Below are 13,463 nucleotides of genomic sequence, written 5' to 3'. Positions count from 1 at the left end.
CAAACCACATCATGTCATTGCTGGCTGTTCCTACTTTGGGCGCGTCTGACGAAGATCGCGTCGCCCTTGTTAACTTGGCGATATTGTCAACAATGGTGTTACCAAAACAGGAAAACACCAACATAAAGGACGATCACATACTACTCGCAAATGATCCCCGTCTTTTTAATTCATACCCTTGGGGAAGGGTGAGTTTTGAAGCACTATGTACTTCAATGAAAAAATCTGGAAACTTTATCCCGAATCATAGAAAAGGGTACAATCTGGAAGGTTTTCTCCACCCACTTCTGGCTTGGGCGTATGAAGTTGTACCGCAATTTGCTGTACAAGGATTCACAGGGAAGTCGTACTCGTGCGCGATACCTAGAATGTTGAAGTGGTCATATCACAATAACCCCGGATATGATATTCTGGAGCGGCTTATTTTCAAAAATGAAGAGGTAATTATGATAAAATTATTGAAGTTACAGACTATTTATTTGTTACTAACAATATTTCTTATATTGATTTAAGATTGATATCCTAACCATAACACCAACTGAAGAGGAGTTAACTATGCCATACATGGTGGATACAACATTCCCGGGAATCCCAGGTTATCAAGGGACCGGAACACGTAAAAAAGTGCCAAGATCCAAAGGTACAATTATCAAGTATTTACAATCATTATCCAAAAATTCATCAAAAGGATTTAGTTAATTTGTATGTTAATTTGATTAATTTAAAACAGGGCCAGATGCAGCAAGCAGTTCGAGATCACCCAACTCAACAAATGCTGAATTGAAATCTGAAATTCAGAAACTCACTGAAAGCTTAGAAGTTGCAAATTCTAGGATTGAAACTTTAGAATCCGAGCTTAACATGGTGAGCTGCAAACTGGATTCGCTACAGAAGTTTGTTACAGATAACATTCAAAAATCAAACAACGTACGAAGCGAGGATAGGCCATCAACACCCGTACCCGAAACTGCCCCTTCTCCAGTGATGGTAATAATGAGAATGATTTCTTAATAATTTCCGAGTGTTGTTTATTCTAACTTAATAAAACCATACTTGTAACAGGAAGATAACAATGACAGAAACTCAAGGGAAGAAACGCACAATATTGTCGAAGAAACACCAGTAGTGGCACCTCAAAATACAACTACTGAAACCTTAAAGGTATTACATTTACATATAACTTTGAAACGGAAATTGTTGTTAATAATTGTAAATAATATGTTTCATCAATGTAATAGGAGGTTGTTGGGGCAGCAAAAAATGTGGCAGGAAAAAAGATGCCAGCGCAAATGACGTTGACAGCCATGGTACAAATATTTCCCTTCAATATATTAGAAAAAATATACTTAACTTTTTAATTTTTAAATTTGTAGATGAGATGCATTGTAAACAAATTGTCAAACACAAACAACGATGAGCAATCAGTAAGTTTAACATTTTCATACAAAAAATGTTATTCAGTAAAATTGATTAATTTGTAAAAAATTTATTTCAGGAAATTCAGCCTACAACATCGATGTTCACGCCCTCATCTACTGTCAATGCAAACAGTGAACCAGCTGGTCGTACGAGAAGCAGTCAAAGATTAGGCAAAAAAGTGGTAAGTCATTTAAAACTTATGAAATTTAAAAATGAAATTTCTGGAAATAACTGTTAATAAATTTTTGTTCATATGTATAGTCTCCATCCCAGCCAGCCCCCGAGGAAAGTCAAGATGTCCAAAACATACCGGAACCTCAACAAAAGGATTCTTTAAGCCTCAATGATCAGATCAATGCGGACATGACTGGTGATGTAGCACCCACACAACAACCGGCCAAACGTACTCGGGTCAGCAAAAGACAACTCAAACAACATGTAAGATATATTATTCTGTATTATTTTTTTAAAAATAATTACCGTAAAGTTTTATATTATAATATTCTGTTTGTAAATATGAATATAAACAGGAATTGTCCCCGATATTAGAAAACCTTGACAAATCATATAGTCCGATCCAATTAACGAGACTCAACGATGATGTGATGTTTTTGATAGAAAACATCGGAGACTTTGATGATAATGATCCTATTGATCAAACGCAGGTGGATGAAGAAAGTGAGCCCGAAGTTCCTTTGGTGAGGAAGAGAAAACAGCGAACAGGAAGCACAAATGCCAATCCAACTGTAACTGAACGGCCTCGAAGGGAAATCAAGAAATCAGCTGCAACAAAGACGCCATACGTCACATCTCCGAAGAAGACAAAAAAAACTGGTGGTGAACAAGGAGACAACCCACCGAAGAAACCGACGAAAGGCGAACCCAGTAGCCAGCCCGAACAGCCCATCCATCCCGATCATACCAGCCATCCCGATCATTCAAGCCAGCCCAGCTTTTCCCTAGGCATATGAATAATTATGCAAACAACATGATTTAGTTATTTGGTACAATGGATTTATGCTTTTGGTCTCCCGGTTAAATTTATTTTGGAACTTGGTTTACATTCTACAATATTTTTTTCTTTCCATGTTATAACATGGTTTTATTTAATGTTGAACATCATGGGTGAATGCTTTGAAAAAAATTTCATTTTATTATCTGTTTAATACCAGTGCTACTGTTTGTAAAAATTTTCCTATTTCGGGTTACAGACTGGAAATATATGACAATAAACGGAAATGAATACCTTGAAAATTTGGGCGAATGAATTAATAACACATATCATTTGAATATAATTTCATCCTAAGAACAAACTTAAATTTTAATTGAGTTATTATAACTTTTTTAATGAATATAGCATCTGCAAAAATGATAATGACAAATATAGGAAAATGCTAACCATGCGTCTGCATAAATGATAATGACAAAAATAAGAAAATGCTAACATAGAAACTTGAGAAGTGAAAAAAATGTCAAAATGTGTACAACCCAAAATACTTCATAAATATAGTAAAAATTAAAAGTGCAAACAGGGGAAAAACATTGATCATTAATCATTTGAAGACTTGCATCCCCTCTTGTTGTGGCCCTGGTTTCCACATTTGCTGCAACGTTGACGGTATGGGTGAAATAACTCAGACTTTGATCGATACCTCTTCATTTTTGGCCTTCCAGCTTGTCTTTTGTAAACTGGTGGATTAATTACATGAGCATCTTCAGGCAAATCCCACTCGCCTAAGTCTTCAATAGGGACAATATCTTGAGCGTAGATGGCAGCATAATTTCGACTAGTGTAATATGAGGGAACAAAGTCGAATGGTTTCAACTTCCTACGGTATAACGCCGCAGCCGCATGAGAACAAGGAAAATCATCCAGTTGCCAAACGCGACATGTACATGTCTTTTCAGCAATGTCGACAATTCGGTGAACAGCACCATCAATAACCTCAAGCTGTTGGTCATTGATGATGTTAACCTAAAGAGCAAAATAATAAAGCAAATTATTAAAAAACGATAATTAACACTAATTTCCACATATTAACCATAATATTTGTCCTGAAACATACCTCCATCGTCCGAGCATCATCTTCAGAGTTAAACAGAATACCGAAAGCATGCTCAGTAAGACCAGATAGCATTCGTGGAATAAGTTGTCTCTTCTCATTAAACCACCTTTGCAGCAAACTCCGATAACTCAAAACCAAACAAGCAACTGGCCAGCCACGCGCTTCGTTCATCACAGAATTCAAGCATTCGGAAATATTTGTCGTCATTACATTATACCTCTTTCCCATAAACTGACTTCGCGACCACAATTCAGGCTTCGCATCCAGTAAGTATTGTTTCATGCTAGGCTTAGACTCGGTCATCTTTGCAAGCCAATAGTCAAAATCTTTTTTAGTATATGCCTTTGCACAATTGTAAAAAAGAGGCCCATAATAAGCTTTTTCAAACTTTGCCTTCACATTCGCCCAAAGATGTTGCATACACACTGCATAATTAGCCTCAGGAAAAACTGCATGGATAGCTTTTGGAATAGATGTATTTCGATCTGAGACAATAACCAAACCATCTCTAACACCATAAACTACCCTGAGATGAGTCATGAACCAATGCCAAGATTTGTCGTTTTCTGAATCAACAATACTAAAAGCCAAGGGAAAAAGATGATTATCACCATCTTGAGCCGTGGCCAATAGTAATGTCCCGTGTGATTTACCTTTGAGAAAAGTCCCGTCCACTGAAATGACAGGACGGCAAAACTTCCAACCATGCACAGAAGCCCCCATTGCCAGGAAAAAATATTGGAAATTTCCCTGTGCATCAGTTTCTGTTACTGTGTAAGTACCTGCCAACACAGATGATAATCGTTAATTATTGGAAATAATCTCGTAAGGGAATTAAATGGAAATAACTGTAAATAAATAACATGTTCGTGTAAGCACCTATAAACTGCTGTATGTATAGAATAAAAAAAAAACAGGAAACTATCAAGGATACAAAATTACCTGGATTCTTCTCTTTTATCATATCGCCTACAATGGGGAGATGAGAATATGATTTGTCATAATCACCGCGAATATCTTGTAAAACCTTGGAACGAGCCATCCACGCTTTATAATAGCTAATATCAACTTTGAAACGCAAACGCATGATCTCCACAACTGCTTTTGGTGTATATTTGTCAGCCATTGAGCTTCGAAAATCATTGTTAACAACTTTGCTAATCAATGAAGATGACACTTGTTTATGACGATGTATAAGGTTCTTTCCAAAGCAATTATGATCTTTGTTGAAAGACCTAATCACCCAAAATTTGGAAACAGAACATACACTAGCATTCAATTTCCACGAGCAATCAGAATTCAAACAAACAATACAATATCGCGTCTTGCTAGACCTTTTCACCCGGAATTCGAAATTGTTTCTCAACGCAATAATAGTCAACGCTGAAATCATTGTCTCTTTACTCATAAAAATGTTATCGACATCAACTTGAACATTCATCGGGCAATTTTTCAACTGCGTCTCGTCAAAAACAGTTCCACAATCTGGAAACTTTTCAACCGAGCTCAAAGAATCACATTTTTCCAAGGACTGACGTTCAAAAATTTTAACTGTTAAATAAAAAAAAAATATGAGAGTCGGACCAGATCTAAACAAGTTAACGTTTTAAAAACAAAAAGACACGAAAACCTACCAGACTCCACCAACGACCAAGACGCAGAATCCATCAGAAACAAATGGTTTCTTCCAGCCGCTATTTTTTTTTCTTCTGCTAAAAAGAACCAGCTGGAACAAAAAAATACGTGAGAATGCTTGTGTTTCAAAAAAATTTCGTCTGCTATAAAAAACCAGCTGGAACAAAAAAAATACGTGAGAATGCTTGTGTTTCAAAAATTCAAACGTTCCAAAATTTAAAATATAACTGCTCCCTGAATAATAGCAACAAGTTAGAGTGTTTAAAAAAAAATATCACGCAATGAAAAAACAAGCGCATAAACAAGAAAAATAAAACGTGTAATACACCCCTTAATTATAGAAGTTAATTGACCTAATAAACATTAAACCACTAACGCTAAAAAAAAAACCAACACCTACGGAAAAAAAGCAGAACGTGTCACACGCAGTGAAAGAAAACACACGCAATGGGAAAAAAAAACACTCATAAACCTCATTAACACACGTATACGAAAAAAAATTAATACTTAAACAAACTGACTTAAAATATTGGAGGATAAAAAAGTAAAACAATTACTGCCACCTAATGTGGTTGGCTATTTCCCTAAAAAACACCAAACATAGGCTATAACCCAAATCAAACGTTTTAAGTGGCTTAGTTTCTTATAAAACTCATTATAAAATGAGACGAGGACGAATTAGTATTCATTTTGGGAGATAAAATGAGAGAATGTGTATTATATTCAGAATAGAATGAGTGTGTGTATTAAAACTCATGATAGAATTGGTATTTTATAGAGAAAAAGTTAATGATAGAGGGAATCTTGTAAATGAGTAGTCAAATTGCGTCAGAAGAAGTTGGGAAACGTGAGAATCTTATAAGTGAGTAGTCAAATCGCGTCAGAAGGAGTTGAGAAACGTGAGAATCTTGTAAGTGAGTAGTCAAATCGCGTCAGAACGAGTTGAGAAACGTGAGAATTTTGTAAGTGAGTAGTCAATTCGCGTCAGAACGAGTTGAGAAACGTGAGAATCTTGTAAGTGAGTAGTCAAATCGCGTCAGAACGAGTTGAGAAACGTGAAAATCTTGTAAGTGAGTAGTCAATTCGAATCAGAACGAGTTGAGAAACGTGAGAATCTTGTAAGTGAGTAGTCAAATCGTGTCAGAACGAGTTGAGAAACGTGAGAATCTTGTAATTGACTAGTCAAATCGCGTCAAAACGAGTTGAGAAACGTGAGAATCTTGTAAGTGAGTAGTCAAATCGCGTCAGAACGAGTTGAGAAACATGAAAATCTTGTAAGTGACTAGTCAAATCGAATCAGAACGAGTTGAGAAACGTGAGAATCTTGTTATAAATATTGCCTTCATAAGCCGTAATTTCACCACATCACTCACCTTACTAAAAAAAATGTCTAGAGCTTCTAATTACTATCGAGATGAAGACAAACTCATTTGTAGGGTTTACATGGAGATTTCGCAAGACCCAATCATCGTTATATACCAATCATCCGATCAGTTTTGGACTCGTGTTGCGGAAGCTTACAACAGCGGCAAAAGTCAGAGATGCGTTCCACGCGATCAATCCAGTGCCGTATTCAAGTGATTGAGAAAGCTACAAGGAAGATGCATGCATGCATTCGACAAATTGAGAATAGACACTCAAGTGGTGCTTCAACTGAAGATATTGTGAGTGTTATAGTTTATTGTTTTCTCACGATTAGATTTTTACTTAACCATTGTTTTATCAACTTTCAGATGGATTAAGCTAAAGTATTGCTTTCACAAGATGAAAAATTCAAGAAAGGTTGGAAGTTTGATCATGTGTGGAACATTATTAAGAATTTTGAAAATTCCTAGATGGAGCCTCAAGTGCAAGACAAACATCTCGAGGTTCATCTTGCCCACAACAGTCAGAAAATCCAACTTCTGAATCTACTAGACATCCATCTCCTTCTGAGCGGCCGATTGGGGTGAAGAAAGCCAAATTAAAAAAAAAAAATTGGATGATGGAATAATGTCTAGAATTAGTGGTATTGAGGAAGGAAATAAAGAACTTCTTGAGCAATTGAAGAAGACAAGTGTTATCAGGCAACGCCACTTGGAATTGAAAGAAATCAAGGAAGAAAATAAAATATTGTTCCGAGATTTAAGTTCAATACCAGATCCACAGTTTCGGGCATATGTTCAAGCCGAACAAGCGAAAATTATGCAAAAGAGGCTTGAACAACAACAATCCCATGCACCACCTCCGACTTCTGATTCATATTCTCAATATTTTACCGGTCTCAAGGGATCCGGCACCAATCTTCCAGAATATTAGTTTATCTATTGTAATTTTATTTTGTTGTATTGTGTTTTTTTAATGTCTTTTGAGTTTTCTTGTTGATTGTCTTCCAAATTGCTAATGTAATTGTGTTTGATATTAGTTTATTATGACCGTTTTAATATTATAATTTTCTTGCAATGTGCAAATATCATTGTTGTATTTTAAAATATTGTTGTCTTTCAAATTATGCAAAATAATAAATTTTATATAAATTAAATAATTTTAGGGATAAATATTAAATAATTATATGAAATTTGGGCATTTGGGCAAATTTTAAAACTTAAAAAACAAAAAAAGCACTTAACAGTGCAGCGCTACAAATAGCGCTGCACTGTTGTCAAAATACATCTCACGCTATTATAGCGTGGGGAATGAAGCTCAAGTGGAGCGCTTGCGCCAAAATAGGCAGCGCATAGCGCTCCACTGGAGATAGCCTAAAGAGAGATACGCTAACACTGTAGCAACCTTAGCATCCAATCAAATTATTATATACAAATAAAAAAAGAGAGAAAAGCTTAGCCACATTGTTCTATTTTATATATTTTATTAAAACTGGTGTACATGTTGTTGCAACAAGAGAAAAAAAAAGCAACCGTACAAAACAGAATAGTGAGTCATGGTGTGACGTACACACCTATCTACAGTCCACCCTTTTCTTTAGTCCATCCTTCTCTCTCTCTATTATAAATCATCCTCCTATTACAACCACACACACCAAAAAGAAAAAAAAACCTTTTGAGGGAAAAACTTCCAACTATTAAAACTTCGTCAACCAAAAAAGCTTATGATCAAGTTTCTTCAATAATCATTTCAACTTCGCTCCGATTATCAAAGTTAGTATACTTTATGTTTTTTCCCATAAAAAACTTGCTAATTATGAATTTTGGCTTTTAATTTATTTTAGACCATAGATTAATATGATGCTATATTTTGGTGCTTATTTCCTTTGCACGATGTGAGTTTTTATGACATATTTCATGATTTTGTATATATGTACGTGTTTCACGAATTAATACGTGTCACCTATATAGCTATCAGCTACTTCATTCTTTTCTCCTGCGATACAAACGCACACTTCGTAAATGTAAGCTTTGTATTATTGTTATACTGTTATCATGTTTAACACGATTCCTATCCGTTGAATTAAATATCTTCGGTTCTTAATAATATATATTTAATTTATCAACTTTTCTTTTTATCCGTTGGGGAATATTTAAGCATATATATTTTATGCTAACCACGAAAATATGTATCTCATAATAATAAGACGGTAGTCGTCACTTGGTAAAGTAATATTCTTATCTTATTTTTGGTGGACGACTGTCAAAGTATTGACAAATTTTTTAAACATTGATGTTTCAATCTTATAAAAGAATTTACTTTTATAAAATCAAATCGTAATTTTTTCACTCAAATTATAAAAAAAAACGTCCTCACATATGAAGTATTGAGTACATATGTACGTATATACACGTATAGCTTATTGATGTTTACTTCTAATGAAATTTGGTTTTCTTGCCGTTGATTTAATAAAGTCGCTATATATCTATACTGGGTAACGACCCATTCGTTGATCATGTCATTTGAGAATTATCAATATGAATTAAATATATATCATGAGTGCTTATTTGTGTTATTATTTTTTTTTTATATAGTCACTTTTAGTCTACCCGTCAGTCTTACAGTGTTTATTTCTTCAACAAATAATCACGCATTATTGACGTAAGTAGTTTTCCAATTATTTAATATCCTAAAATTTTATATATTTATTTTCCTTCGTTATTTGCGTGAAGATTGGTTTTTGTAGATTTAACAATGTCACTATATTGGTATTGAGCAATATCTGTGGATCATATAATTAGTTCTCAACAGAGCTGTATATATATCATCAGTGCTTCTTTCTTTCAGAGACTTTTAGTTTGATCGTCGGTCTTAGTCTGTCCTACAGTGCCGATTTCTTCAACAAATCACGTACGTCTTTCCCGTTGTTTAATAGCCCAAAATTATAGACAATCATTTTGATTTTATTATTTGCGTGAGGATTTGTTTTTTTTTTTCTTTTGATTTATTATGTGCTAAGTTACACATATATCATCGCTGTTTCTTTTTGTTATTATTTATTTTTCCATTAGTGGTCTTTAGTGTGGTCGTCGGTAGAGTGCTGATTACTTCAATAAATCATGCATCATTCACGTAAGTCTTTTATTTGTATTCATGTGTTTATTAATTCGAAATTATATCCTAATACTAATGTCTTAGATTAGGCTGTTCTATTTATCATTCTCCACATAACTAACTACTAAATACACATACTTTATCTAATAAATAAATATAATTATTAAAAAATTACATTGGGGCACCCTATATACCATGATATTATAAATCAGTGATGTAATTCATTATTTTTCTACTACACTGTCGAGAAAGCAGCAACATCAACGTCTCTAAAACGAAAACTTTTCAGGTAAACAAATAGAATTCATTGATCTACTGTAAGTTTAGAATTTGTTCATTTCGTTTATTTTTTCCTCCTTAATCATACGATGTTGTCCACTGGAATATTTTTAGGGCTTGATTGAATGAATTTCAATGAACTTTCTTAGTAAATTTTTTACATCTGGCTGGTGACCTTATGACATGGAGTTTTCTAATAATAAAAAAAAGAAGATAAAATCTTGATGATTACCTCTTAGTGTTCCCTTTTATGAATAAAATTCTACATTATTGGTTTATACTTGATTCATTCTAATATATATACGTGCAGTAAAGAAGAAGAAGAAGAAGAAGAAGAAGAAGAAGAAGAAGAAGAAGAAGAAGATGATCAAAAGAATGTGAAGCGATATTTTAGCATATGTATCATGCTCTTTTCGGATAGACAATGGTATATAAACATATATATGCATAATTGCATATCGTCTACGACAAATAAGGTATTTTCTTACTTCATTTTAAATATTCACACGCACACACACAACATATTTATACATAGATATATATATATATATATATATATATATATATCTCTATATATATATATATATATCTCTATATATATATATATATCTCTATATATATATATATATCTATATATATATATATATATATATATATATATATATATACTCACAACTCTTGATGTTCGGTAGCATTCCAAAAATATTTCTAATATATGCTTTATTTAATTGAAAATGAAAACCAGATTAAAAAAATTAGTTTCGAACCTTTATCTAATAAAAATTAATATTTTAATTACAATCTAAGTTTAATTACTTGATTTCTCATTTTATGATTCTATTTATTTTTCATATTTCAGTTAATTATTAGCTTATGTCACTTCTTAAATATGATTTTCTATTTATCTGATGTTATTTATTTGCAGGACTTCGAAAACCTCACGACACTAATATAAAGTATTAAATTGAGTAGCTACTTTGCAAATGTGACAGATACGTTTGTTTTTTAATATATCGTAATACATGTATAAATATATGTAAATATTAATTGTAAGTAAAAGAGAAAATGGCGGCATAAATATCATATGTTTACGGGTTTTTGTGTACCCAAAGTTTAAAAGTTGCGGTAAAAATACCTAATGTCAAATATTTGTCTTTCCGTCACTACCAGAGGCTGTTAAGTTGGATGTATTATAATGAACGCTGATGATACATAAATGGGTAACAAAACGACAATCGTATGAAAAATAAACAACAAACTCTGCTTTGGTTGTTCTTCTAAAATCCCTAATCCCAAATCCAATTTCAAACCCCTAAATTCGCAAGCGATGGAAACAGAAATTGAAACAAAAGAGCAGATGTCTGAAGAAGAAGAAGAAGAAGCGGAGGTGGCTGGATTTGAGCTTCGCGAAGAGGAATACACAGAGGACGGAGAGAACATAGAGAAAACTCTTCCACAACAATGGTGGTCTTTCGTGAATGACGTTTGCGATCAGGTCGGCGATGGCAGCTCTGATGGGGTTAGGTCTGAAAGTGATCTGGAGAGTCTTTGTAGTGACGAAGAAGAGCAAACCAAGAGGAAGAGCAAGCGAGAGTACAACCCACGCAGAAAGCAGTCCGATTTTAGCTTCAAACTGGGTATGATTTTTCCAACCATTGAGCAGTTAAGAGAAGTACTCAAAGAAGAGTTTATAAAGATCGATAGAGAATTTAAATATGTGTTTAATGACAAGACCAGACTTAGAGCTGTATGCAAGGGTCGTGGTTGTTGATGGGTTTTGTATGCGAGGGTTGTGGGTTCAGACAACAAGACAGTGAGAGTAAACACCTTGGTAGATACTCATGATTGTGGCATAGTTTTTGACAACAAACTTGTCACATGTACATGGCTATCGGAGAAATTTTTTGACCAATTTAGATTGAATCCAAGTATGGAGTACAGTTGCTTCAAGGAGATGGTTGCAGCAACTAAGTTCAGCAACGTCTCTCGAGATGTTTTCTACAGATCAAGGAAGTACGCTAGAGAGAAGCTCGAGGGATCTGTGAGTGACCAATTTGCTATTCTTGAAGATTATTGTCGACATTTGAAAACTACTGATCCAGGTATTGCACTCGGTATCACTTGAATGAGTAATTTGTATGATCTTGTTCAATTTGTTGTTTTTTACAACATGTTATATGCATTAATTAGGCCTTAAATGTATGATCTTGTTTCCCAATTAATATGACAGGTACCACAACTCTACTAAAGACGTCTCTAATTGATGGTAAGAGAGTTTTTGAAAGAGTTTACATATGCTTGAAAGCCTGTAAAGACGGGTTCAATAAGGGATGCAGGCCTTTGCTTGGCTTTGATGGATGTTTTCTGAAAGGATATACCAAAGGTATGTTACTTGCTGCTATCGGTATCGATGCCAACAACTCTCAGTTTCCTGCAGCTTTTGCAGTAGTGGAGAAAGAGAATACAAACAACTGGACATGGTTTCTTATGCTGCTTCATGAAGATCTGAATGTCCAGAACACCACAGGCTTCACAATGATGAGTGACAGACAAAAAGGACTGGAGAAAGCATTGGCAGATGTGTTTCCAGGAGCGGAGTCTAGGTTTTGTGTTAGGCATCTTCATGCCAATTTCAAGAAGCAGCATAGTGGATTACTTTTGAAGCAGATGTTATGGGATTGTGCACGCGCTACAACGGAGACAGAATTTGCTCATAAAATGAAGCTACTTAAAGATGAAGATGAGAAGGCTCATGAGTGGTTGTTGCAAAAACCACCATCTCAGTGGTCCAAGTCTTAGTTCAGATTGAGTCCGAGTTGTGACATGTTGCTGAATAACTTGTGTGAGAGCTTCAATGCAGCTATAGTGCCAGCTCGGGATAAGCCAATTGTGACCCTACTCGAGAAGATAAGATATTGGTTAATGTGTCGTTTTGAAACCAAAAGACATGAAATTCAGAAATGGAAATACGTGGTTGGTCCTAGGATTGTGAAAATCTTGGAAATTCACAAGAGTATTGCACGGCATTGTCAGTCCACTTCAGCCGGCAATGCAAAATTCCAGGTATGCACATGTAAAGCTATTTTTATTTAGACATCAATCTTGGTTAATGTTTCTGTAAAGCTATTTTTATTTAGACATCAATCTTGGTTAATGTTTTTGTAAAGCTATTTTTTATTTAGACATTAATCTTGGTTAATGTTTTTGTAAAGCTATTTTTTCATAACTGTTTATTTAGACATCAAACTGTTTTTGTAAAGCTATTTTTTCGTAACTGTTTATTTTTACGGGCTCTGAAAGCTTTGTTGTCGACTTGAGATCCAAGGTCTGTACATGTCGACTCTATCAACTGACAGGAATTCCTTGTCCACATGCGTTGACAACTATTTTGACCTCTGGTTTGGACCCGATGGACTACATTATAGACTGGTATAAGCAGGAGGCATATATGGTTTCATACGCTGGTATAATTGAACCAATGACAAGTCCTGACAAATGGCCAAATGCTGGTTTGAACCCTATCCTTCCACCACTCGAACAAACTCTGCCCGGACGTCCAAAAAAGAAAAGAAACAAGAGCAATGA

At 34.5% G+C, this 13,463-nt stretch overlaps 1 protein-coding gene, 1 long non-coding RNA gene and 2 pseudogenes across 2 annotated transcripts; 3 read left to right on the top strand and 1 right to left on the bottom strand.

Moving 5' to 3' along the window:
• Positions 1–1,105: 1,105 nt before the first annotated feature.
• LOC149380754 (uncharacterized) lies at positions 1,106–1,594 on the top strand. Its single transcript, XR_016301971.1, has 4 exons — positions 1,106–1,161; positions 1,239–1,307; positions 1,374–1,424; positions 1,496–1,594. It is a non-coding gene; the product is annotated as an uncharacterized LOC149380754 (long non-coding RNA).
• Positions 1,595–2,972: 1,378 nt separating this feature from the next.
• On the bottom strand, positions 2,973–4,611 carry LOC149380753 (uncharacterized). The gene is made up of 5 exons (XM_089601195.1): positions 4,428–4,611; positions 4,139–4,267; positions 3,486–4,051; positions 3,125–3,394; positions 2,973–3,023 (listed from the first exon to the last, which is right to left on the bottom strand). Exons 1-5 carry the CDS (start codon positions 4,609–4,611, stop codon positions 2,973–2,975), a joined length of 1,200 nt encoding a protein of 399 aa, XP_089457321.1.
• A 1,952-nt stretch (positions 4,612–6,563) lies between these two features.
• Positions 6,564–7,418, top strand: LOC149380752 (uncharacterized; annotated as a pseudogene).
• Positions 7,419–11,205: 3,787 nt separating this feature from the next.
• Positions 11,206–12,677, top strand: LOC149380751 (uncharacterized; annotated as a pseudogene).
• The last annotated feature ends 786 nt before the right edge of the window (positions 12,678–13,463 follow it).

Source organism: Urtica dioica, chromosome 11 (assembly GCF_054948205.1).
Source record: "Urtica dioica subsp. dioica isolate 48M chromosome 11, U.dioica_male_clone48M_v1_H2, whole genome shotgun sequence".
NCBI lineage: Eukaryota > Viridiplantae > Streptophyta > Magnoliopsida > Rosales > Urticaceae > Urtica > Urtica dioica.
This window is presented reverse-complemented; position numbering and strand designations above follow the sequence as displayed.